The 27,788-nt window shown below is 30.8% G+C and overlaps 1 protein-coding gene across 1 annotated transcript; it reads left to right on the forward strand.

Annotated features, from left to right (window-relative positions):
- Positions 1-27,494, forward strand: stum (mechanosensory transduction mediator stumble). The gene is made up of 8 exons (XM_088184213.1): positions 1-853; positions 1,649-4,792; positions 24,229-24,813; positions 24,953-25,061; positions 26,326-26,452; positions 26,531-26,611; positions 26,684-26,797; positions 26,878-27,494. The coding sequence occupies exons 1-8, from the start codon at positions 165-167 to the stop codon at positions 26,961-26,963; spliced, it is 4,935 nt and encodes a 1,644-aa protein (XP_088040339.1). The 5' UTR covers positions 1-164; the 3' UTR covers positions 26,964-27,494.
- Positions 27,495-27,788: the final 294 nt, after the last annotated feature.

Raw genomic sequence — 27,788 nt, forward strand, 5'->3', positions numbered from 1 at the left:
ACTCTCGTCCATCACAGACGCTAACGCGGGATGAAAGTGAAAAAGAAATGCCTATCGGCACACGCACGCGAATTTGTGGAACACGTAAAAAAAACAACAGACGGTGTGGAAAAATGCGAGTGATGTGCGGCGTAGCGTATATTGTAGGTTAGTCATTAGTCAGCATGAGGGGCAACGTCGTCCGGCCTCCGGACCATTCGCTCTTCAGCCGCCAGAGAACCAGCAGCGTCGAGAAGGAGCTGGCTAGCACCCCCTACGCCTTCTCTGCTAAGCCTCTGGCCAGCGACAATTCCATACAGAGGGCCAAGGAGTCCTTGTTGAACCCCTTCGAAGACGACATCAACGTGCGCCTTGCCAAACAACGCCTATTCGGACACCAAGAGCCCAATCTTATCTCCGCTCCGTCGATCTTCCCTTCGACGGACGACTTTGAAAGAAGATTAAGCATATTCGACAATGACATAAGCAACGATCTGTCCAACATATCAGAAATCAGCTCTTCCAGAACTTTACACAGCAGAGTCAACTCTGAAGATCACTCCTACCCGACAGCTCCCGAAGTCTTATCCGGCATCACTAGGCCGTTTCTCAGTAAGCGACAAAGGAACAGAGCTTTGGCTGAAGCTTACACGGAAAAGTTCTACAGAAGCATCGCCAGCGATCTATCCGATGCTTACAGGTCCAGCAACAACAACGATGATGTTTATAGAGAAAGCGTCGATCGTTCGTTTGACAGTGATGGTGTGACATCTTCTTATCCGGCGAAAAGCCGGGAGGCTTTCACCGTTTTGCCCGGGGCGTACAAGAGCAGCGAGGACCAAGAGTCAAACTCCTCAGTTCCATCGTCTTTCAAGTGAGTATTCAATATTTCTATGAAAGTATTAATTATAACCAAATCAGTGTTAGTGGCTCAACGTACTGTTATGGAAATTTTCTGTCGTGAAAGATCGCTTATCTTTCTTATGGTCCACGGGCTTGAGTAATTGCAGCTAAAACATGCAAATAAAGCACGGAATAGTTTTCGATTAATATTGATCATATCTACATGATTTATTGAGCTATAATTAATTTATAATCAATAAATAAATAATGGTTTTTAGAAATCAGAGCTATATTTGTTTAATTTAAGAATTTGTTTAATAATAAAGTAGTGAAATCACCTTAGCATGAAATTCATAAAATTAACACATTTGAGTTGAATTATTATAAAATATTCTAAAGCAAAAAATAATTTGTTTTGCTACGGATTTATTTTAAATAGGCCTCATTATTTTTTAATAATATTAATATTCATTAGCAAAATTTCTATTTTTAGCGAATCTTGATTTTGCTGATTCATATTTAGATCTGTCTAAGAATCATTTCTTCTTAAGCTGAATATATTTTTAATTAAAATAAATTAAACATCTTAATAATATTTTTTGTGCAAAATAAGATTAATATTTCTAGTTAAATATTCATTAAGCTCAATATAAAATAAATCATGGCATAATATGTTACACTCTAATGATTCTTTGTTTTCAACATGCTAAATAATGTTTTGATGAGTTACACAAAGGAAATGTTTATACAGTGTGTAATACGTACATATCGACTGTTTTAATCTAAAGTAGATTATCATCAATATAACGCTTTCTCTGTGTTTCAGGGTTACTCCGACTGTGCGATCACATAGAGTTTCAGCCTTTACTATAGTGGGAGAAACTAAACCCTTAACTTCGGCTCCGACGCATAGTTCCAGTGGTATCTTATCACCGCCTGAAATCGCATCATCTATTGTATCTTCAGGAGATCGCGTATCGCCTTTTCGTGGCAAAGGTTTTAAACAAGATCCTTACTCGAGACATACAACTCCTAGAACTTCAACCAACACATCGCCGCAAAGATCTCGTTCAAATTCTGCGACTAAGCCTACAGTTTCTTTTGATTTGACACCAGTGACTTTTGATAGGTCGTCGACTCCCCCAAGAAATTTTATTAAAGAAAATATACACGAAATCCAAGAACTCAGTAACTTTAACAGAGAACGTAACGAAGAGCTCGCTCAACAAAAGAAGATCAAAGAAGAATTAGAAATATTACAAGAATTAGGACTTCTATCGGAAACTAGTATTATACAATTAGGGGCAGGTATGGATTCGCGATCAAGAACGGCCTCACCATCGGCGATACTTAAGTATGAAAAGATACGCATAGCTGCCGAAATGGAAGGTTTGGAAGCACTCGGTGATGAAAATGGGAATGCTATACGTGAAAATATTATAAATGAAAGTGGAAAAAGCTTACGTGAAAAAAGTAAGAGTCCTCGAAGTAATAGAAGTAGTCCTCGAAATAATGAAAGTGAGGTTCGAGAAGATCCAAATGCTGTAAATATATTTCCTGAATACGCGAATGATTTCCGTTTAAATGGAAATGCATTTAGCGAAAACGATGAAACGTTTTCATGGAAACCACCCACTGGAAAGTCGAGTATGAAATCGACTTCTAAATCATTGCCACAATCAAAATCCGGATCACCGCAACATAATTCTAAAATACCTAAGAGACAGTCGTCCGTTTCGCCGCCGAGAAAAGAAAGCCCATGGTCCGCCAGGAGCAGAATGACAAACGCAGTAGCACCCGATGGAAGATTTATATCTAATAGTACCAGTAGCATATACGAACAACGCGTGTACACTGAAACCCCCGATGACGCCCATGAACGCATTTATGAAAATGGCGTGCCGAAAATCAAAAGCAAAAGTAGTCAAAACCTAAGAATGCCTCATTCCATATTAAAATCAAAACCTCCAAAATCGCCAAATAGTTTAGGTCCACCGCCCACTTCAAAAGTTGCTAACTCAAAGAGACTATCGCCAATAGTGGGAACACCAGATAGAGTTTCATCTCAAGGCACGCCGTCAAGAATAGGCGGTAGAAGCAAAACTCCTTCGCCGAGCGTGAATTCGGCAGTAAAGGTGCCAAATAGACAGTCTAAGAGTTTAGCAGCTTCTCCGAATACATCTAGAGCTCCATCTAGAGGTCCGTCTAGAGATGGATCTAAAGCTCCGTCTAGAGATGGATCTAAAGCTCCGTCTAGAGATGGATCTAAAGCTCCGTCTAGGGATGCATCTAAAGCTCCTTCTAGAGATACGTCAAGAGCTCCATCAAGAACATCTAGTAAAAATAATTTATCTGAAGCGGGCAAATTGAAGAAAGGACCACCTGGAGCAAAACCTAATAATTTAAGTCGTCAAAAATCTATCGCTGGAGGTAAAATTGGAAGCGCAAAAAAAGTTAATGGGGACAAAAGAAATACTGATAATGAAGATATCGAAGAAGCAGAAGAAAATGGGCCAAACGGTAAAGCTCCACTTAAAAGAATCAACAGTAAATCCAGCTTAACTTCGAAAAATAGCTCAGGAAGTAAACCTGAATTAAAAAGAACTAATAGTAAAACAAGTATAACTAGTAGAATGAGTCGAACGAGCGGAAATGAAAAACCTGGAGCGTTAAAAAGGAAGTCTAGTCTTAAAAATCTACAAGAAAAGAGTATAGAAGAACATCCAAAAAATTCTAGAGATAAAGGCGGCAGAGGAAAGGTTAAACAAAGAGATGTTAGTACTTCGAGAAGTACTGATTTTGAGATTGAAACATCTAAACAAGACAACGAAACTCAATACGACAAACTCACTCAACTTAGTATGAGTACTGGTGAAAAACTTATCCCATTGACTAAATCGAGCGTTGTTTCTATGACTACTGCTGCCATAACGGCTCAACCTTTAGATATAGCTGCAAAGGTAACAAATCAACTACCAGCAGTTTTAGAAAAGGCGAGAGATAAGGCAATACTGGAAAGAAACAGCTCTTCCGATTCGATTGCTGCCAAATTGCCGCAAAATTCCGCTAAAACCGACGGTGATAATGCTAAAATGAGTGACGCGGACAAAAAGAATTTACAAAAGACTGCAAGTAAGATTAGTTTAAGTAGCGTGAAAGAAGAGAAGGAAATGCAGACTAAAAATGGAATGAAACTTATACCGATAGATAAATCTTTGGACCCGCAAGTAGTCAAAGTTAAGCAGAAGATTGAAAACATACTTAAAAGTAACGAGTCGAGCATGGTAGATATAAAAGAGAAGGTAGAAAAAGAAAACAAAGCCGCCTCGCTTGCGTCGGATAAAGTTACTAAAAATTTGGAGAAAGTAGCTGAAAAAATGGAGGAAGAGGTGAAAGTCACCACTACGACTGCAGTCATAGAAAAAGTTGCGGAAAAATCTTCTCCGCCGGCTGCTAAATCATCACCGCTACCTGAAGTTAAGAATAAAGAAATGGCGAAACCTGTTGAAGAGAAAAAGGTCGAAGAATCTAAGCCATCTGCGAAAGAAGATTCTGTTGAAGCAAACTCAGCACTGAATGCAAAGAAGAACGGGAATGAAAAATCGATGCCGCCCGTTGAGAATGTTCCTAGTAAAGTAGAACCGCCCAAAGCCGCAGAGGTTAAAACCAGTCCCGAATTAATTGTGGTAAAAGAGAGTGTTATTAAAAAAGATACCCTTGCGCCTGTTATTCAGAAGATGGAAGAAAAGACTTTAGCTAGTGCGGAAGACGCTGAAAGAGTGACTGAAACTGTGATAAGGGGGGAACCGGATGTGGAGGTTCAAAGTGGAAATGTGTCGCCAGCAATCATGAGGGCTATGAATAAGACCAAATCGATATCCAGCATGTCAAATGGAACATCAAACGGGGCAACCAATGGAACTACCAATGGAACCAACACTATTTCCAACGGCACCAACAACCGTTCTAAGTGAGTATTTTTTTCATATGTTTCTAACGAATAGCTTATTTATGCTTGCGGTGAAATTTTTGATATAAATATGATATTTATCAGTTTCCATGTTTCTTGTTGTTATTTTATTTTATCAAATATATTTGATATTTTAAGCATTATTGAGCTACCTACAGCTTTGAGAAACGCGGGTTTATTGTGCTTAATTTGACCCATAAAGTTATAAACTTGTATTACCGTAAATATCAATGAGAAAAAATCCTTTTAAAAAAAATTTATAGCATCATTACGATTATATTAGATCATTATGGTATTAAGCTTATGTACTTAAAAATGTAAAACTTCAACACAATAATATATGCTTTCGAACCATATTTTTACCAACTATAACTTTTTAGCTCTTATTTTATAAATATTTAATAACACAGTCCCCAGATATAGAATTATAACTTTTAAAATATAAATAATGTACGTGAATATTTTTTGGCTATTATAAAACTTATACGATAGACCCTATTTTTTATTTCCATAACGAAATTATTATTCAATATGTAGTTAAGTACACAATTCAAATATTTTTTTAATTAAGAATATAAGTTAACTGGGCTATTTTATCACTGAACTAAAATTTAGTAATCTCTGATGTTTTAAATTTAAATTTTTGTATTTATAACTACGATATTTATCTCTAAAATTATAAAAACCTTGAAAATCATATAATCTTAATTATAATGACAAAATACAAATTCTTTTTTAAAATTATTCTTTCGTTGTAACCTGACAGGTGTACGCCCAAGGCGTTACAACGGGGTAAATCAGTATCAACTACGTTAGTCAATCGGACATAATAAATTCCTACAAATAATTATTAACCACCAGACTGAACAACTATGAATCAGTGACATTTATATAATTAGCCATAAATGACTTACTATATCGTTCTAGTTTATATTTAACGTCTGTGTCTTAATAATTAAAAAGTACACTTAATTGACACTTTTACGTATTATTTCATGTTAAAATTTAACTTTGTCATGTTTACAAATGTATACATTTTTTCTTTAATTTTCACAATTGCATAAGTATACACATACAAGTGGTTTCTTATTTCTTTTTATGAATATGTAAACCTTTCGCGTTTTTCGTTTTTATATTAGTTAAAGTCAGAAATCGAGCACATAAATATGAGTATCCTTGTGAAGAGCACTTTGAAAGAAATTAAAAACTCCTCAAGAGTCATTTATGGGAATTTTATTCTTAGGATACGATCCATTGACAACGATATTAATTCTTCTTTATTTTGTGTATCGTATCCAAACATAATTTTCGATCTTCGAGAAAGGAAAGTAGCGATCAATTTTTTTCTCTAAAATTGATAAATGCACTGATATACTAAAAATAATTCCCTTGATTTTTTTATTACTAATCGGAGGTAACGTTCGATTCGATTTCTTGAAAGAGATATTTTATTCTGAAAAGTTAACAATTATATGTCGTAATAGTTTCCTTTTCCTTTGCATGCTTGTATTAACGCTCTAGAATCTAGAGCTTTCAAAACCAGGTCATATTTTTAATTCCATTTTTCGGGTAATTTTAAATACAGAACTAGAATACTATTATCGATTTTTTAACTATCAATTTTTATTTTGTACTCTTCGGTCGTTCTTAACTAATTCCCTACAAAGTCAACATCATTGCTGGAAATTTCATAAGATAATTTTCTAAAAGCTTTCAGTATATTAACCCTAAAGCTTTGTACACTTCACACGCTAGATAATTATTTATTTGCTTAAGCTTTATTGTTTTATACTTATTTATAAATACAATTCCTTAATGTTATTATTATTATCGTTATCTCAATACTCGTCTCAAACATTTATTTCAAAAAATGTTATTTGAGATAAGTCGCAGATGTGCTAACCTAAATCTAAAATGCCAAAACCATTTTTATTATTCTTTGCAAGTGTAAAATTTTAGAAAAATAAAGGTTTATAATTGCGGACTAATTGTAAGTTTCAAATCCATATCTAGTTCACAAATAAAAGTATTTTATATCCAGGATTACGTGAATTATATTATATATTTTACCAGCACGATATTTCAGTGGTATTTCAGAAAGACTGGAGTTCGAATCATATATGAACCCTAGTATTTTCAATTTTTATCGTGTCTTTGAAATTGGAATTAGTCAATCCCAATCACAGATTAGATTTTTTAATCTCACATATACCTGTATTTGATATTGAAAAATTGACGAAATTCATGGACACCAATGTTGAAAGCTCTATTTATAGTCATATATAATATAATATAATTTTATATTTCTAAAAAAGCAGGGCCATTACGATTTTATGTCTATCCGTAATTACCCCCCTCAATGATTCGTGATTTACTCTTATCCGCCCTTATCTTCCGTGTTTTATTTTTAATTTTAAAACGCCCCCACGCAAAATCCGACCTGCCAGTGTTACAGGGTCGCAGAGTGGCGGAGAATTTGGGTCAAACGTGCGAGCGATTTTTCGACTCGCGCACATAAACGCCAAAAATTAGGCATCCCTTACCTCAAGTGGTTCAATTGGTGTGTGTGTGTGCGTGTTTTTTTAGGTTAAATAAGTAAGTAAGCCGGTCGCGAAACTGGAGCGGCGATTTGTGAAACATGAAAATTTCGGCAGTTTTGCCAATGGAGTGTAGCCGCAGTAATTATACAAATAAATCATCAACAAGTTCAAAAGAACAGTATGTGTGTATGTATTAATCGATTGGGTACAAGCGGTAAATTGCGTAATAATATGTGTTTTCAGAGCGCGATCGTTTGTTTAAGAGGATTTTACTAAATTAGTTAACTCGATCGTTGCAATTAAGCGGCTTGGTTATGCATACAATTTTCCAACATTCTAAATTTTGACTGAAATTAATTATACCTTCAGCTAAATCGTGTTGATAATTGTTTTTTTATATAGCAAATTAGCCAGTACAATTATTATCAGGGCTAATGACACTTACTCTTAAGTTCTGAGTATATTAACCGCTTTGCAGACTTAAAATATGTGTCCAGCTCTTATGGGGTTCTTTTAATATTTTATTTTTTTCTTATATTTTCTCCTATATAAACATCAAATTATAATAACTTTTATATATGCTTTTATCTAAATAGTAAATTTACTTGCCAATATAATGTCCTAATATTTATTAATCAACCTTATTAAATTAAATATCTCTCATAAAAAATACTCGCTTTTAATAAACTAAACTTTAAATAGTATTGTAAAATTGACTTTAAAAAATAACAGGTTTGTTTGCATCACATCTTGACGGTCTGTATGTTAATATTGTGATAATTTACAAAAATATACATTTTTGATAGGTAATAATAATAATAATAATAAAGCGCCATATTAGTACTTTTAAAAACTAAACTAAATCGTATTATATAAATTTAAATACAAGGCCAAACTGCAAGATAAATTTGTCGATTGAAATTATATATTATATATAATTTACAATTAACAAAGCTTATGTTTCCAATTGCTCAACATTAATATATATTTTTAGTATAGTATTTTTCCATACACATTGTTAAAGCTCTAACTTAACGTCTGTTATATTACTGTGGTAAATTTACAACAATAACTAATTATAAAATAGTTTTATAAAAAATGCCTGTTTATTTTATATAATATAAAGTATATTTGTTGATTGCTTACTATGTATTGTAAAACGTAACTCATAGTATTTATTCACACTATAGTTAATCGATTTTACTATTCATGCTAATATGCAACGTTGCGTTACGAAACCCTCGTGAAAATCTGTTCCGCCATGTTCGCTTTACAAACATTCCAGCAAGAACTCACTGACACAGTTTGTCTTTGTTGCTTTTTTTAGTTTTTAAAAAAGAATAAATAGTATATCGTGTATGGTTCGTATGGTAATCGGGGGTGGACGGTGGTGGATACTCGGTAAGGTTGCAAAAAGTGGGCAAGAGGTGGACCGAGGTCAATATCGTAGTCGCACCAGCAGACTCACATGACGTACAAACATCCGAACCCAAAACACTATTCACACGCACACTCTTGATTTTTTTTATTGTTTAAATGCCCACTTTGTTTTTTGATATGCTAAATGCTATGTGTGTGTTGTAAACTGTGCGAAATGCGTAGGAATGAAAGTTTTATAGTCGAAAATCGATGGTTAAATAAGGTAATTGCTGTTGGGTATACTATTAATTGTTTCAATTAAAACTGTGTTAAACATTTTAAAATTATTTTTGACTAATTAATACAAACAAGATTAAAAAAATACAGTTGTCGCATTTATAAACAAGCTATGTAGACTTATCAATATGCAGCCAGTATTTTTTTTACATATATTTATTTATTTCTGTCATTAAGTGCCTAGATTCTGGATAGTATATAATATAAAAAATGCTGATCTGATAAATACTTATTTATCAGATGAATTTACCTTGCCAATATTCAGCAATGGTTTGCTCTTTTATAACTTATCTATCTAGCAATTCATAATATACAAACTCAGTGAATAAGAGAAAATTAAAACAAATTAATTTTTGAGTTTTTAGACGTGCTAGCTTCAAAATTTCTGATAAGAAACTTGCATTATGTGCTTTAAAGTATATATTACATATAAAAATATAGGGGGTAAAGCGAAAACATTACATGATTTCTATTGCACTTTAGATAGATTCTAAAAGTTTTTCTTTATCTGCATTTGACTTACTGACTTATGTGCGCTTCTGAATGGAATGCACATTTTTCTTATGTGTATGTTACAGTAAATGTGTATTACCAGTGAAAATATATTTTCACTGCCATTCCAGTGAAATCATATCATAATACATATTTACTGGTAGATATAAATTTCTACTGGGGAAAATAGAATTTATCTGACAGGTGCTAGTGAAATTACATGCTGCTCTAAATGTGTTATGCTAAATGTGTAAATATACAGTAGACCCCTCAATAACACGGTAAATTGCTGACGTGCTATTTAGGTGCGTGTAATTGGGGGACTAGAAAATACTCATACATTTTTTTGCAATATTTATTTAACAACGGAAGATTTAATAAAATAAATATATTATATTATCATATTAAGTGGGTGATCTTTTAAATATAGCCACTAATTTTCTATATACAGGCGGCCCTCGACTTTTGCACATAATTGGTTCCTGAAAATGTGTGCGAATGTTGAATGTTTGAAAGTAGAGGGAAGTAAAAAAACTTGTGTGTATTTTAAAATATTTATTTATCAAGTAAATATAAGATGTTTAAGAAGCGTTTAAGAGACATGTTTAAGTGGGGTTTGAAGGTGTTTCCTTTGAAAAGTTATCAAGAGTTAACTGTTTTCCACTATTCTTTTTCTTTTCTTCAAATAGTATTTTATAACATGCTATGTCTTTATTGATCGTCCTACGCACTTGAGATATGCGTTCTACATTGGGATCAAAATCTTCCATAATATTTAAAAATTTGTCAAGATGCGTGAAGGCTTCATTCATATTTTTCATTGTTAAAGAGTTTTCCAAAATAAACCTGTCTCATCTACATTAAATATTTGGTTAGAGGAATATTCTACATCTTCAATAATTTTGGATAATTATGAAATAAATTCTTTTGCAGCATCTTAATCCGCATCACCCGATTCTCCAGTAAATTTAATATGTTAAAATCTTTTTTTAATCTAGTCTTCCAATCTTTGTGCAAACTAAGAGCTTTTGATTGAATAATTAACATCTTTTTGATAATGGTCATCGATCAATGATGACAAATTTTTTTCATTTCATCCTAGTTTTTTTTGCCGTGTTTTTTTGAAAACATATCTTTAAAGATAGTGGAAATATATCTTTAATTTCCACAATTTTGAACGTATTCTTTAATTATATTTTTATTTTGCAAAATTGAACATATCGTAGACCTGTTTGTATTATACGAACATACGATTGAAGCAAAAGATTCACCGCTATCAGAACGTCCAATAATTTCCATCTTTGTCTCGAATCGTGTGAAGTTTATGAGTCCTTGATTTATTTTTGTTCGTATCAACACTGAAGTTTTTCCGTTTCTCATTCTCTAATTTTTTTTTTAAATGTGTGAAAATCAAACGTTTGAAAGTCGAGGGTCGCCTATAACTGTAACAGTGATTTTTAATCGAAAAAAAATATTTCGTATTCACTAAAAAATATTGAAAGTCCTTCTTCTTTGTGGACAGCATAGACATCAGTAAATATATTATGGTATTTATTTTTTTGCGGAGCTGGAATATTATTAGGACTATAATGGCGAGGTGCATCCATGAGCGATGCATAATTGAGGTTCTGGTTTGATATTTTTTCCAACGCGTTTCATAACACTTGCACCATACAAACAACAAACTATATCATTATTTAATCAAATACGATACTATTCCAAATGTTTCTTTAATGATTGTTTACAAATATTAACAAATCATTGATAAATAATCATTTTTTCTTGACAAAATATTTTCTGTAAATTTCTGTAAATCATCCAGGAACATTAAATCTCGTTACATTTATAATATACAAAAACAAGAAATATATCTGATCCTAAATATTATTTTGCAAAACGAATCATTGGCGAATGTATTTTTCTGTTTATTAATACATTGTTATGTTTGAATCGATATGCATTAAACCGTAAGTAGGTTTAGCACAAAATATATGAAACTTCGTGTATATTTATCGTATAGCATCTAAAGAATAACACTTATATATTTTTAGAAAACCTCAATATAATTAAATTAGCAAGCATGTAACGTTTCGTTCGCAAAACAGCGACATTAATCACTAATAAAATACTGTATCGATAACTGAATGTTATCACGAAAAAACAGTTTACTCTTTAAGCTCGTAGCATTTAACTGTTGCTTCGATCATATAATATTACATTGCATTTTTTTATAATTAACCATGAGTCATTGCTCGAACGAACTTTTACGGATCGCTCAAGTATCGATCAAAAAGGGGTTGAAATTGAATAATGGGAGTTGGAATGATGAGATTTGTCTTATTACCTGCGATGACTAAGAATGATGATGTTGCTAATGACGTTGTATGTGGTTCATACCAAGATTTTCCACGAGGATCGCGTGACTTTCCCGCAATATCTCGCAAACGATCTTCAGGGGGTGGTCATGGGGGTGGTCAAGTCAGGCTGGGGGTGGTTGAGATTTACCTACCGGTCTCCGACTCATTTCGGCCATTACTACTACCACCACTCTAAGAAGTGGCCACCTCATTTGTTTACTCCTTACGTACACGCTTTTGCATATAAACGCGGCTTGACGCATAAAGCGACTATTTATAAAGCGAATTATATTTAACGATATATATAAATATAATCGCGATTATTTCGCCCTAATTAGTGGTATATATCACATTTTCTTATTTTTCAATAAGTTTGAAAACTTTCCTCATTTTCATGACCTCGTTGCTTGACGAACGTTGACCGATAAACGTTATCGATATTTCTATAATAAAGATTTACGTTTTTAAGGTCTGATCTAATTCGTTTTTATAGCAAAAATAAAATTCACACTTGTCAACAACCTATAATTTTTCTTGAGTAATGTATAGGGTTGATTTATTAATTGCTTAATTCCAGAAATATTATTTATATTAGTTCTGGCATATTATAAAACTCGATTTTAAATTGTATCGATCATATTTTGAATAACAAAAACTTACCTAACATAATTTTAATGCTAAAAATATTTTTAGCGTTAAAATAATATCGATATTAAAATAAATTATGCATAAATTTTTGTGTGAAAAAATATTTTAGAATTATTTTTTTTACAGTAATATTTCGTTGAATTTACATATAAAAAAATTCAGAGAAAAAAAATTAGTGTTTTATTGTTTTTAATGCACTTTTTCATTAAAGCTTTTTAGATATTTTGCATTGTCAAGTATAAAATTAACATTGATATGTTAATTTTTATTAAAACCCTTTTTTACTTTCTTTACTTGTTAATATGGATATGTGTGATTATCATATCATGTATCATATTGGTGAAAAAAAGTGTCATTTTTAGGAGATTTAATTTAATTATAGGATCGATTTTTATTAAATTATTTAAAATCTTTTTATGATTATAATATTATAGATTACCCCAATGCGCCATTAATATAAAAATGTCGTGTTTAGGGTTATGTAAAAATTGCTGAGTAGTTTTTATAAATGCATATTTTTAAATGAAACACATATTTTAATCATTGTAACATACTTTTTAAGGCTAGCGATTATGGAATTGAGTGCACGTAATTACACATCGACTCTTGTTGTATGTATGTATTCGAAAGAGCTTTAAAAATCCAAACGTAATTATTAAATTAGGTTGTGTTATTATTTTAAAAATGAAAATAAATCTGGAAAATATTTTTGAGACCTCTATACATCGGCACGTGAGGGAAAATTTTGGTTCGAAACTTGGATAAGTAAGAAAATTTTCATATAAGAATATTTTGATATTAGAATTTTCTTTGACTTAAATATTAATTATTAAATATGAAAATTTTATAAAGCTTGGGGTACAATTAAAATTATTTGGCAAATTATTTTTTAAATTCAGCCCCTAAAACTAATCGACCTAAAAAGTGTTAAAAAGGGGAAAATTATATGTTTATGATTATGCACACCTCATTTGATTTATCGCCGCCGCCGTTCTAAGAATTTTTAGAATCGGATCGCCCTTTGGTCATTGTACGCTTTTAGGGCTGCTTTCCATCGTGGGTCACAGGGCGATGACTGGAAAATTTGCGAAAACTATAGAAGTGCTTTCTTTGTCCCTTCGTACAATATGTGCTGCCTGGTACTCGTTGCCTTGATAAAAATACATAAATGAGACAGTTTTGCACATTGCCACACTTTGCATAATTGGGTCAAGGGATATTTAACGTACACACTAGGAAACGGCAACCGATAAAGGAACGCATTAATCACCGTCATTAGCACGTGTCGCGAATGGAAAATGATGATATATAACTTATATTGCGGTGCTCAATTAAAATTATATTGGTTGTAAATATATCTCATACCAGAACAAACAAACTATTGTATGGAAGTAAGCCCATGTACTTATAAATACAATAGTATTTTTTCTGTAGCATATAATTTTCTTAAATGAATTAAGGCGTAGTAATTCCTTCCGGCATTGAACGTTAAAAAAATGTTCATGAAGAAACTTTAATTAAAATACTAAGATAATTGGATAGAACACATCTCAAGTTTGTCCTTTAAATTATTACCAATAACTCGCATATTTATTATTGTTCTGGTACGACTTTTTTTGTTAGTTAACTTTTATATTCGTTTGTAAAATTAGATTATTTTTTTGAGGTATTTGAATAATAGCAGTAAAATTAGGAATCATTAATAGTATTTTTAGCGGATGTGTTGATTTTAATTTTATCATATATCAGCCATTTAAAAACATCATCATCATAATTTTTTTTATAATCCATTTAAATATGGAACATTTAAATGCATTAATGTAAATTGAAATGGTAAATAAATACTACCTAAATAATTTTTCAAATTACCCAATACGTTTTTTCTAAAAAAAATGTTCGTATCTCGAAAAACTCGTTCGTATCTCAAGTCACTAGTAATTCGATGTTCCACTGTATTATTTATAAGAACACAAAATCTAATCTTAAATAAAGTATAGTGAATATGACTTGAAATTTGCGTACCTGTGTTTCCTTGTCAATGATGAAAAACAAACATTTAAGTATCTTTTTATGTGAAAAAGTTATTTTGTAACGATAAGGTGAGACTCGCTGGAAATGTTTGAATGAAATGAAACAGTTAAAATAGCAAGAACTACCAAAATTCACTTATTTGTGCCTTCTATAATGTGTCATATATGATATAATAGAAAAATTACTCTCGAGCATTAACAAAGAAAAGGATATGAATTGCTGGAAAATCTTTATTAAATTTTAAATTATAATGATTTATATTTGTACTTCTGCATAATAGTACTAATAAAGTTCATTGTAACCAGTTTTTAGAATAATGGACGTTTTTTAAAATAAAAGAAAATTGTATATACATTTACCATTTCTTTTAAAATTATTGGGTGACAGTAAAGTTGTATTCTTTGTCAAAAAAGTGAGAAAAATACGTAGAAAACGGGGATATATGGGTTTTAATTTAAATTTAGGTAAGGCGAATATAAGCTTTCTTAAAAAAACATGCTAAAATAACTAGTTTTAAAAATTATATGTTTAATATAATTTATTAAAAAGTGCTTGAGATTAAAATGATTGATTCATACGATAATTTGCACAATTTTCAGCAAATTCTTTGTTAACATATCCATGTAAAGTGTATATAAATTTATGCTTATAATACGCATGGTGAGAAGAATGATACAAATTGATTTAACAGCAATAATATGGTTAGTTACTGCAGACTATCTGCAATGGGAGCGGCACCATTAGACTTATTACCATTATACATTAGATACGAGAGAGTCTTAACCTTGCAATAAATCAATTTCGGTTATTGCAATAGTCACAGGATATCCCTCGTATATTAAGTATACGTGAAGCATAAAATCGTTAACGACGCAAAAATCGAGTAAGAAAAGCCTTACAAAGTGATTTATGTTGATGCTTATGAGCATATGGATTCACATTATGTACTTATTATATTAATTTTTTGTACAACATCGTAGTAAGTTTACTATAAAATATCATTAGACGAACATGATCATCATAGTGCAATATGTAATTGTAAAATAGTAAAAAAAAGTTTTAATGTTTAAGTAGAAAATTGGGATATAATCTACGTATGAGAGGTTTTGTTTTGCTTGGTTTGCAACACTCGTGTCTGCTGGTGTATTAATGATGTTATAGAATGTAGTTACCAGGACTCATTTGTAGTGATGTTGTGATTGAAGTGTGTGTTTAAAATATACGAGTCATGTTTTTATGTGTGAATGGTGAAACTACTGCTAAAATTAATTGGCAATTTATCTGTATGAAATAATGTTATAAACAGGCAAGATATTGCAAAACGCTAGTGACAAAGTCTTCATTATTGTTACCATTTATCACTGAAAAATTAAGCTTGCAAATGCAAGAATGTCATTGTTAAAAAATAAATTAAAGGAGTCATTAAGGTGTTAGAAGTTTTTTTGTAAAGTTATTATATGTCTTTATTTTCTGAATATCCCTTGTATTGTATATGTAAATAATAAACAAAATGTGATTTTAATACTCGCGTGCAAGATTTTCTAGGTAACCAATAACATAATCATTAACGATACTTTCATTTGATGAAATACAATCCTAGAAAATCTAGTTACCTTTTATACGTCGCACGATTTCAATACCTTTCACTGGAAGCATGATAATCGCGGACTTAGTGGAAAAAACACGTACATATTCAAATCATTTACATAAAACTCGATGGATTGGTCATGCGACCATAATGTGCTTAACGGTCCGCTGTGGAAAGACCTAGGTCATAAGGAAACGCAAAAGCTTTGACCGAGAGCTTTCGAGCACGGTTGCAAAATTCGGTCAAAATAAAAAAAAACCTTTACAGCTTATAAAGATGTTGATATGTAAATTCTCTTTGTTTCATTCACAGCTCGTAAATATCTGAAATTTATATTATAATACGTGCATCACATTTCGCGACTCAAAACACTTTCATATTGCAGAAATTTATCGCCAGCGATACGGGCGTAAAATAACGATGAAAAAAGTTTTTGATTTACACCGTTTTTTCGCTACGGGCGAAACTTGAATTGCTAATTTATTTAAATTCGTGCGAAACACTGGCGACATTCGCGTGTGTTTAATGGCAGAGCGGCTCTCAAACTTTCGCCGGCGCTAATTTAGCTCTCGAGTTAGCTAAAAAGGGGAGAGGGGAAATATGACTTGTTCGTTAAGATAGTAAATTTGCAAAAAATGTGTGCCGGCGTGTCGTAATATTATTGCGGTAGCCGACGCTTGTCAACCCCCGCGGGGTAGTTTATGTGTTTATTATGCTAATTTAGTAGATTATTTTTGATTATTTTCAATATATAACTGGTATGAAATTATAAGGCAAAAGGTTCTATTGTCGGTACTGCTTTTAATATATACGAGGGAAGAAACTGGTTGGAAAAATTAAAATAATACATGGAAAAAAGCAATAATTTTTCTAGTTCATTAACAATACAAAAATACAAAATGTTTGCAGGCTAATAAAACGCAATAAATTATTTAATAATATAGTCATAAATCATAATAATATATTAATAATTCTACTATAAATACACATAATAATGAAATCAATCATACAAAATTACTTCTACGACGTTAAAGACAAACTATTTTTATACTGCATAATTATTTATTTGAGTGTGGTGACATTAATGCCTAAACATGCCAGTTTTAAAGGAAATCGAAATGTGTTGATTAAATTCTTATTACCGGTATTTTTATTAGTAGCAAAATTGTAAGTGATAAAATCTAATTCCACTGCGGCAATTAGAAATAAACTCTATAGTTTAATTATGCGTTATGCATAAAAATAATTAATATAAAAAAATATTTTAGAATTTGCTCTCCATGCTTTGCTGAAAAATCGATTTTAAGATAGTTTATAATTTATAATAACACATAAAATATAAATATATTATTATTTATTTTAAAGATGCCTTGATATATTTATTATTTTATCTTACTTACATTATTTATATATGCAGCCCTTAAGGCAAAAACATGTCAGCTTACATGTTTAATTTTAAGCTCTTATGATTGTCAAATTGTAGTTTTATATGCATAAGCTTATATTAAATAGCATTTGTAAAACTGTTATTGTGTCGTGTAACTCTTTCATCGTCATTAGTTCTATTGATATAGATTCCGAAAATTCTGGTTGAGATAACTGATAAGAATTCAACAAATGACGTTTCAAGTGATTATTTAATTTGTAATGTTTGCTCATGTTCCATTGCTAGAATAAAAAATGCTTTTAATAAAAGTGTTTATTGTTTCCCTAATATTTTTTAGAATTGTCAAGTTGTTTCACAAATAATATAAATCAATTGAGATTTAAATAATTTTCAGTGCATCAATTAAAACTGTTCTCCTTAGTTTTTTATGTTTTATTAAAGCAATTAATATGTCTTTTTCAATTATCGGTTAAGCACGAAGATGCTTCAAAAGCTAATTATAAAGCTTTAAAAACTTCTTTAATTTTTGCCATACTCACCATTTTCCTTCAATGTCACTTGAAAAATAAAATTAATTGCTAAAGAATATTATAAAGACTATTCCATCTGGTTTTATATTATAAAATAAGTTATTTTTTGTGCTTATTTTTAACATATTCTTGTAGATGAACATCTTTTCAAGTGGATATTTTCTAGTAGACTTTCTACTATATTTACTACATCACTGTAACAATGAATTTAAGCCAAAAAAAGTTTTAAACTCAACATAAATTATTGAAAATCCTTCTTCTTTTGCATAGATATCATAATTATTCTTATTTTTTAATACATATAAGATATTCTCTAAGAGCTGAGTTAGTTTATTATTAAAGAATATATACTTAATATGTACGACCTAGTTCGATTTAATTTATAATAGCGAATAGCGCAGTCCGTAACGTCTCAGACTAGTAACTCTGAGGTTGCGGATTCGATCCCCGGCAGCGGCACTCGAATTTTTATTTATAAAAAAAATCGGCTATTATAAAAAACTGGCACTAGCTGCAATGACATCTATTGGTTATATTACACATATTAATTTATTGCCTAAACATGCCATTATGAATATAGATGTCACCAATTCCCAGACTTTCAGTCTGGTGGTTAATACTTACTTGTATGTATTTATTATGTCTGATTGACTTACTCAGTTGATACAGATTTACCCAGTTGTAACGCATTGGGCTTACGCTTGTCAGGTTACAACGGAAGATTTAATAATAAGAAATAAAAATAAAATGACGATATTCATCCGTGAGATTAGTATAGTGAACTTAACCATGATCGATATAAATTTTAAATATATAATAATTACTAATTCTGATCTCTCAGACACAATAGAAACTGAAAAACACTAACATCCATATGGTATTTGAACCCAGGTCTTATAGGGCAATTTTAGCGACGATACCATTTGTCTATTGTGCTAAACTAAAAATAATCTAGTTCTGCAATCACATGTAGTATTCCTACCAAGTAGAAGTGTTAGCCTGTCTTTAAATATTCTGAGACCTGGTAAAGAGTTTTCTTGTTAAGATATGTATGACCAATCTAGAATTCATTTTTTATCTTTCATTCCTCTTCTCCTAGCTCTGCTTACGTGTTAGAAACCCTAAATACTATTTCAGGTCAATAGTGAGCGACTTAAACTACTTGTATATCGTGCTGGTTATTGACTTTGCTCATTTTCTTCATCGGGATTCTAAGAGTTGAGCTGTAATATATTTATTAAGGATTTTAATGGCGATGTACATCCATTAGCGAAGCATAATTGATGTTCTGGCTTGACATCGTCTAAAAAAATATAATAAACTACGTTTGACTCTTTTTCCAAATTTAATTTGTTAATTAAACATAATTTTATTTTAATTGATTATTTGTTCAAAGTATTGTTACACACACGCTGTTAACCCCTTGGGCGCATGATAAATTTACAAAAATAAATATATAAATATGTCGCATGTTATTTCAGGCTAGATTTCAAGCTAACAAATAAAAATTGTTTATTGTACCACTTTTTGGGCTATTGGGCGCGTGGCGGAAAAATGCTTTTCTTTTCGAGATCACCCTTGAAGATTGTGATTTAACTATGATCGTTGTGATTGATCAAGGTTGTATTATTTCTTTCATAAACGAAGGGGTGATTTTACGCTTTTTGATAATCACGCTAACCGCCGCTTTGGCATTGAAGTTAAATGCTATTTTAATTTTGATGTGAGTAAAATTTAATTAAAACATTATATTTTTAGCGGTCAGAGGTTACGATGAACAACATATTTACTTGAGAAGAATTTATAATACATATATAAAAATTCAGTTTTTTGATAGATATATGATATTTTCTATTTACCCGAGCAAGTACAATATATGTATTCGTGAGAAATCTAGGAAACCCTAATATGAGATGATTGATCAGAATTTTTATTTTATTATTTACTAATATCAATATCCCAGATACAATAACACAGTTTAATAGTGGAATTTAAACCTAGTTCTATTAGATGTTAATCATGAACAGTAATAAAAAGCTGTTATGAACGAAAACAAAAATAAAAAACTATGTTATTAAAACAGAAATATATCATTATAAAAAGCAATTTCTTAATATAACCAGCTTCAATTCCTCTTAATAATTTAACACTTATAAATGCCACTTTTAATAACCCCTGTTTCGGTTTAATACCTCAATCAGCAATCCTAAAATACATTAACGTATTTGCTAAAACTACTTTGAATTATTTTAGTACAATAAAAATAGCTTTATTTATATTATACAACGTAGAATATGTTTAATGATTTTTTATTATATTACTCTTAGCGGTTTGAGTATTTTATTCTTATAAAATTAAAAAACCTAGTTGCAACTGTCTCTAATATTTCATTTCAATCAACGCCTCGTTTGCCATTTTATTTTATCGTTAAGGTTTGGAAAAGTTAGGGGGTCGGGGTGCAAATTTTTTTAAATGTAGATTTTAATGAAATAATATTCCATTGATAGCTATAAAATGCTATGCGTGTGGTTAGCTAGCGGCATGTGTTATATTACTATTAATATTATTGTAAAGATAATTAAATATTAAATAATTAAATGTAAAGCTGGACGTAAAAGTGAATCTCATGAATAAGTACATCATTACTTGTAAACAACTTTGCTAATCGCGTCCGGCGCAGCGTGGGGTAGAAATCTCAAAAAGTAGGCGAGGGGTTGTCGTTTCGCGATAGCGTTGGTCAGGCGTTGCGCTGGGCAATTTTGACCGTCAGTCACGAGCCGGCCGCCATTACGGTAGCCTGTCCCGACCGCAAAGTGACGCACTCGACAGCCTTGCGATGCGACCATAGATAATTTGCATACGGCCGCCACCGATTCAAACTTTTCAAACTTTGTGCACGCCGCACACACACACTTTAAAGACATTTAAAGATTCGCTTAATAATCTAGAAATAAAATTAAATACTATAAATAACGATTGCGATTGATAAATTATTTTTTATTGCTAAATAATTTACTCCCCTTTTTAAAATAATAATGTGTTTAGTGTATTATATAATGAGCGTTTTTAATTTTTATCGATTTGCGCTTAAAGACCGTCTCACGTCGAAATATTGTGACCTTCTACTCGATTGCGTGATTTGACCAAACAAGTTCACAAGAACGCTTTTCGCATTTTGACCAATATTAATGCACGTGTGTGTTTGTGATTCATTCGAACTATACGACTAAATAATAATGCTAATAAAAAATGAGACAATGTCGAACATCATCGATTATATAAAAGATATTTAATAGTAATATTTTATTGTGTGTATTCCTTTCTTTGCCAAATATTTAATTTTCGCTTTCGTTGTGTTCTTCTTATCTTTGTATATAAAATTTTAATTAGTATCAATGTGCGAGCTTTTATAATCGAGTGCGTGCTTATCACAATTGTGCCATAATCGATTTTTCCTTACTCTCATGTGTATATAATATACTCTTAGTTAATCTTTATAATGTGTAGATTTATGATTTTTCGTCATGCAAAGTAAGGCTGTTTCGCTTTTCGCTGATTAAGAATAATAATATGGATGGCGAGAAAACGCCCGAGATTAAGTTCCTGCAGCAGGCCGAGAAAGACCCTTACTTCTATCTGGACGAGTTGCAGTTCAATAGGGATAGGTTGAAGGGTCCCGTTTACGTGGTCCCTGATCCTGTCGAATGGTCGATAAAAGATCCTGCCAGCGATCCCTTTCGGTTTGATTTAGCCCCACTATCGCCAGAACCCACAGAATGGCCTCAAAATACACCTCGCATGCCAAACCCGTCACGTTCCAAGAGAGCAGCAGTAGCACTAGCAGCACCTACCGATCCAGACACAAAGGATGGGATTGTTAAGCACAATACGCGCGTTACTATTAGGTGTATTTATTTTTTGTTTAAAACCCATATGATTTTCAGCTGTAAATATATTGATTTAAGAAAATGATCGCTATAAACATTGAAATGACTCAAAGTGATTCTGCTTATAGAACTTAATATAATATTTAGAACTTGTTTGTTATGCGAGCAACCATCCGACGAGCTTTGAATATATGTATATACATATATACCTTATCATTGCTTATCAATCACTTTACCTAGTATACAGAGTAGCTAAGCCATAAGATTACATATATGATTTACATATGTATACACAAATAATTCTGGCGAGCAGTTTTCTAAATATATTGCGTATTCGCTGTGAAGCTGGGTAGCAGCATAGAAGGATAAATATATTATAAAAGTGTAGTCACTTCTTGTTGAGATAAAGATCCTAAACATACATAAGTATAACAGACCCTTAATCCGAAGGACGCGTCTCGACATTAAAAGTACCCATTTTTAGACATAAAAGTTTCACGAAAAGAATGAGGTTATCGCAATTTTATCTAGGTCGATATAAAGTCTTTTGTTGTATTTAGTGTAAAAGGAACCACTGTATAAGAGAGTCACAGGAAAAATTAAAGCTAAAAGAAAAAGTTTGTTTTGGAATAATTCTTTCACATTAACTCAATCCATTGTTTACATGGTGTTTACGTACAAATATTAGATGGATTCATGATTTACAATTATTATAAAAAATCAAGAATATATTTTTTCTCATTTTTCTTCTTTAAAATAATTATTTTATCCTTTTAGTGCAATTCAAAATTAATTTACGTTGGCCAATAGTTTTTCGTCCAAATGATTTTTCATACTTCGTAACATGTGGTACATATGTTACGAAGTATTTCCCAATCAAACATTTTGGTCTTATATTTCCTTCTTATCATTGCGAAGACTATTCTCTCTTATATGGCACAACGGTCTCTATTTTTAGACCCTATTCATATTCTTAATGTACCAATGAGTGGTGAAATATGTAGACGGGTGGCATTAGGGGAGGGGTAGGTATTACCCCTTGAATTTGGCTATGTATCTTGATGCTTTTGACGTGGATTTTTGACTTCTGAGAAGGGATAATTGTTTTTTGCCCTCTTCTATTGTTCAAATTTGGTTTAGATACGCTTCATTCGATGCTCACTTATAGTAAGTCATAATATTGTTATAAAGTCTTAATAGAAATTAATATATTAAAAAAACGACTACTGGCTGGCCAACTTTTACCGCCTTCCCCCCCTCCTCGAAAACACTGAAATGACGTCCATTTATCTACATTGGATAGTTCAATCCGCAATCTATCTTCTTGAATGAGATCCATCTTCGAAGATGTAGTCCCAGTTTGAACTTTTGATACTACAGCGCGTTACAATAATATATCCAGTATTATTTATTAATACATATTGTTTTATAATAAGTGTGCAAATAAATTAGTTATTATAAAAAATAAAAATAAGAGCAAAACTTTATCGTTGCACAATCTGATCTGTTTTTCTTAAGGATAATAAAATAAGTAAAATTGATTTTTTTAAATATGAATATAATAGTGTATTAATATTTTAAATTATGTACATATTTTTCGGTTCAATTCAGTACTTTTCTCTCTATGTAGGATTAAAATGTTCATGCAGCACTGTAATGGGCACGGCAGCTGTTTTTTTATAAACAAATCATTTTAAACCATTACAAAGAGACTTTATAAATAACATTTTTTCTAAAACCTTTAATTAAAAACACCAAAAAATATAATCGATTCAGAAATGTTCTTTCTATGTATGATTACAATGTAAAAGCATCACTGTAATGGACACGGTAGCTGATTAAAAACTCCAAATGAAAACTTTTATTGCACCGTTTTTGGTGCAGTGCAAAATAAAAATACTCAATGAGGGCTTATTCTAATAATAAGTCCTTAAATATTCAAAATTCGTTTTTATATGTTCATAAATTATTAAACAGTTTTAGCAAATTCAAAGCTCGTCGAATTTAGTTCTAAATTAAATAATGAACAAGCATATCAATTGCTCATTAATAGAATAATATATGTAAACTAATTAACAATAAAAATTATGATCGGTTTCTAAATAAAATATAATATATGACCTATATTTAAAACGTCGTACGTAATTATTACAGTAGCGGAAAATAGTAGTTTCGTGTCGAATTCGTGTGTAGGCCGTTTCCTATATTATACATACGTTTGACTATAAGTTTATAAATGAAAACCCATACGTCTAGTGTTTCGTGTCAAATTATTGATATTTTCTTTACAAACGACTAAGTAATTTTCATAAATTTTCAGATTGCCTCATGCGGATTCGAAAGGCGATAGTTTAAAAGCGGCCAAGAGTAACGCAGGCACACCCGTATCTAAGAAAGATGACATAGACGTTGAAAAAGGAACGGAAGCTAAAAAAGAGAATATTTGTAAGAGGATCATGGGTGGATGCTCCAAGTCAATGGCTTGCTGCAAAGGAAAGGACAAAAATAAAAACTTGTCCAAGGTCAATCTTATTGACGAAAAGGCTGGGAAGAAAGCGAATACTCCTAAAGAAATGACCGAAAATAAAAAGGGAACGATGTCGAAGTTGAATTGTTGTAAGAAAAATAGCAACGCCGAGAATGAAATGGTGAACATTTCTAGTAGCAAAGTAGGTCTAAGCAGCGAAAGATTGCCCAAAGATAAAGAAGATGATTCTCCGTCTCCTGGTTGTATGAGTTGCTGCAAGAGGAAGAATAAGATACGAGACTCTAGCGCAGACAGGAGAAACGTTCCAAATGAAAAATGGTATAAGAAATTGTGCTGTAAGAGTAAAAAGAAGAAAGACCAAGACTGGGCAGATAGGAGAGATAGCATTATGAGTCAACCACCTCCTTCTGAAACTGGGTAATTTCTTTAATTTTCTTAGCTATTCCTGTAATAAGCCGCAGTGCTGCTTTAGTGGTTTAGGAAATCAATATTAGAAGTAGTTTATATATATTAGCATAAATCATAAGATTATAAAATATGTACATATATCTTGCAGATGTTGTAGAAGATTATTTTGCTGTAAGAAAAAAGGTAGTCAAGAAGACAGCAGAAGGACCAGTTTATTTAGCAAAAAGAGAAGCTTATCACAAGCAGTGCCAATGGAGGTATATATTTTATATATTACTCACAAAATACTAATTTACATACCAATCAATCGATAAATCTTGGTAGATTAAGTGATTCAAATGTTGATAAATGGTGAATCCTTTATGCTATAAAAAAAATTACAATACTACTAATAATATAAATATTTAAAGTTATAAAAATCATTGAGATATGATAAACAGTAGGGTGTGAATCGTTGATATTATATAAAACACATTAAAAGGAAGTTGATCAACCATCCTATCTTCGTATTAAGCCATCTTTTTTTTGTGATATGACTTCCCAAAATGGAATCTATTCATAAAAGAAAAAAAGGGTTTGAAATTAGCTATATTTTGATGTGATTATCTTTTATCTTTTGATATGATTACCCTGTAGAATTAATAATAGTTTTCAAATCTCTTTTATATGTAGTATTTCTTTTTTAATGCTGCTGTGTCCTTGAAATAATATAAAGTGCTTGAAATGAGTTTTATTTATATTTTTAATTTAAATTTAAAAAACACGAGGTGTTCTTAATCCTTTGGATAGTGAGTTAATTGTATATATTTTTCTATAATTATTTCTGTTGTTGTTTATTTATTATTATTTTATAATGCATTTATTATAAATTATAAAAAAAACAACGATTCTCAACGTTTAATTGCTTTGATTTATTTTACTACTTTTTTGTATGTGCTTACTAGTATGTTTTAGTATTTTTTAACACTTTTCAACTATTAAATTTTGCTAATTTATTATAAATATTTTTTATATATTATTCCTTTTTTGTGAATTTTTTTTATATAAAGGCTCTCAATATTTTTGTTATGTTAATTTATTTCGTACTATTTCATTTATTAGTATTATTCTCTATAGAAATCATTTACATTAAATCAAATTAAAAAATATTATATAAATATGTTTTTTGTTTATTATTTCTTCAGTTATATATGTAAATTTGTAACTATCTGAGTTACCTCAAAACTGAAATATCGACCACCACACATGTACAGCGATTTGCTCAAATTTTTAATATGGGTGCCGCACAAGCTATCGAAAACTGATATCCAGCAACAGATGAAATCAATAAATTGACTCTTAACTGTTTTAGCCTTATCAAATTAAATAACATTAATAATAAAATCAAATATTTGTGATTAAAATAACGCAATGTTTAATTTGTATTGTTTCCAAATGTGTGAAAAATAAGCATAAATTAACAGACTCGACTTAAATATTATTTATAATAAAATCAGAAATGATTTATATTTATTTCAACAGGATACTAGATCTAAATTAGATCCATCTCTAATAGAACACGGAAGTCATATAAGAGGGGCGATTCCTGCTCTTCCAATACCGCTAGCTTGGACGTGTTTGATATGCAATATAATCGTACCTGGCCTTGGTAAGTACAACTTTTTTATTAATATAAATACATGGACCAATATATAAATATTATATATATTTTCAATCCAAATTATAGGAACACTTTTTAGCGGATTACTCTGCCTGTGCTTCGGAAGACCCAGATTTGGTATTTATGATGGATGGAAACCAAGATTAGGTAAAGATTAATTAGTATATATAATAAGAGGGATTTTAATTATATTTTTATAAATATTATATAAAATTTCAGGAGCTTTTTTGATAGATATATTCGTAGGAGTCGGACAATTGTTCACTGTCTTATTCTGTCTTGTTGGATGGGGTTGGTCTATTTGGTGGGGTACGATGATGGTAAAAGTAGCCAGTTAGTATATTCTTTATATATGTACTCTTCTATAATAAATTAAAGTGAAAAAAAACCTTCAAACTGTATTTTTTTTATAGAAAAATACAGAAAATTGCAAATGGCAACAGATGACCCAGAAAATCCTCCACCCACTACCAACAATCATAGAGCAGCCAGATCGTGAAATAACATTGCAATATTATGTATAAACAAGTGCATGAAGTGTATAATTATCAATATGGTGTTTTTCATAGAAAATTACACAGCATTAATACTTGTAAATATATATATTATACAATTTATGTAAAAGTAAAGTGGCTAAAAACTACATAGTATTGTTCCCTATTATAAATGTGCCTTAAAACATAATTTTTTATTATACATTAATATTTTTATATAATACGCATACGTTATTTATTTAGCACTAATGAATTTATTTTTGAAATCGCACAAATCATCATATTATATTATCAAAGTTTTATTTTAATCTTGAATGTGGTATGTTACCTAATTAGCTAATTAATAAAATTGTGTTATTGTAAATCACACATTTTTTTAAATTACAATGTATATAAATATGAGCTTTATGTATAAAGGGAAGTATACATTAAGTTCAAATTTTAATTTCAATTAAACACAAGTTGTAATTACTTGTTACATAAATAAATTTTTGTATTTATTATGTAAGGTAGATAATATTAACAATGTAAATATTTTATAAAATAAATGCATATATGTATCCGTTTAAATGTGTTTAATTAATATAAGAAAACCTATATTGGCGTGTAATTTATAAAACTAGTCACTAACCAAGTAATAAATATTACCTATATTAATGGTTTTAATCTTGTCTAAATTTATTTATAAAAAATATATGTGCTAAAATGTAAAAGCAAGCGAGTGCATTGCGAAACTCGAAAGCTTTTAAATACATAAACGGTAACGATTAATAAATATAAAAATTATAGTAATAATTTTAATTTCTTCAAAATATAAACAGGAGTAATGA

Source organism: Plectrocnemia conspersa, unplaced genomic scaffold (assembly GCF_051122295.1).
Source record: "Plectrocnemia conspersa isolate PC_06_02 unplaced genomic scaffold, ASM5112229v1 ptg000004l, whole genome shotgun sequence".
In the NCBI taxonomy this organism is placed as follows: domain Eukaryota; kingdom Metazoa; phylum Arthropoda; class Insecta; order Trichoptera; family Polycentropodidae; genus Plectrocnemia; species Plectrocnemia conspersa.

Bases quoted from the DNA above. Each gene is read 5' to 3' on its own strand.
- stum (XM_088184213.1), top strand. From the start codon at position 165: ATGAGGGGCAACGTCGTCCGGCCTCCGGACCATTCGCTCTTCAGCCGC. The intron at 854-1,648 runs GTGAGTATTCAA...TCTGTGTTTCAG, and splicing joins TCAGTTCCATCGTCTTTCAA to GGTTACTCCGACTGTGCGAT. The intron at 25,062-26,325 runs GTATATATTTTA...TTATTTCAACAG, and splicing joins CACAAGCAGTGCCAATGGAG to GATACTAGATCTAAATTAGA.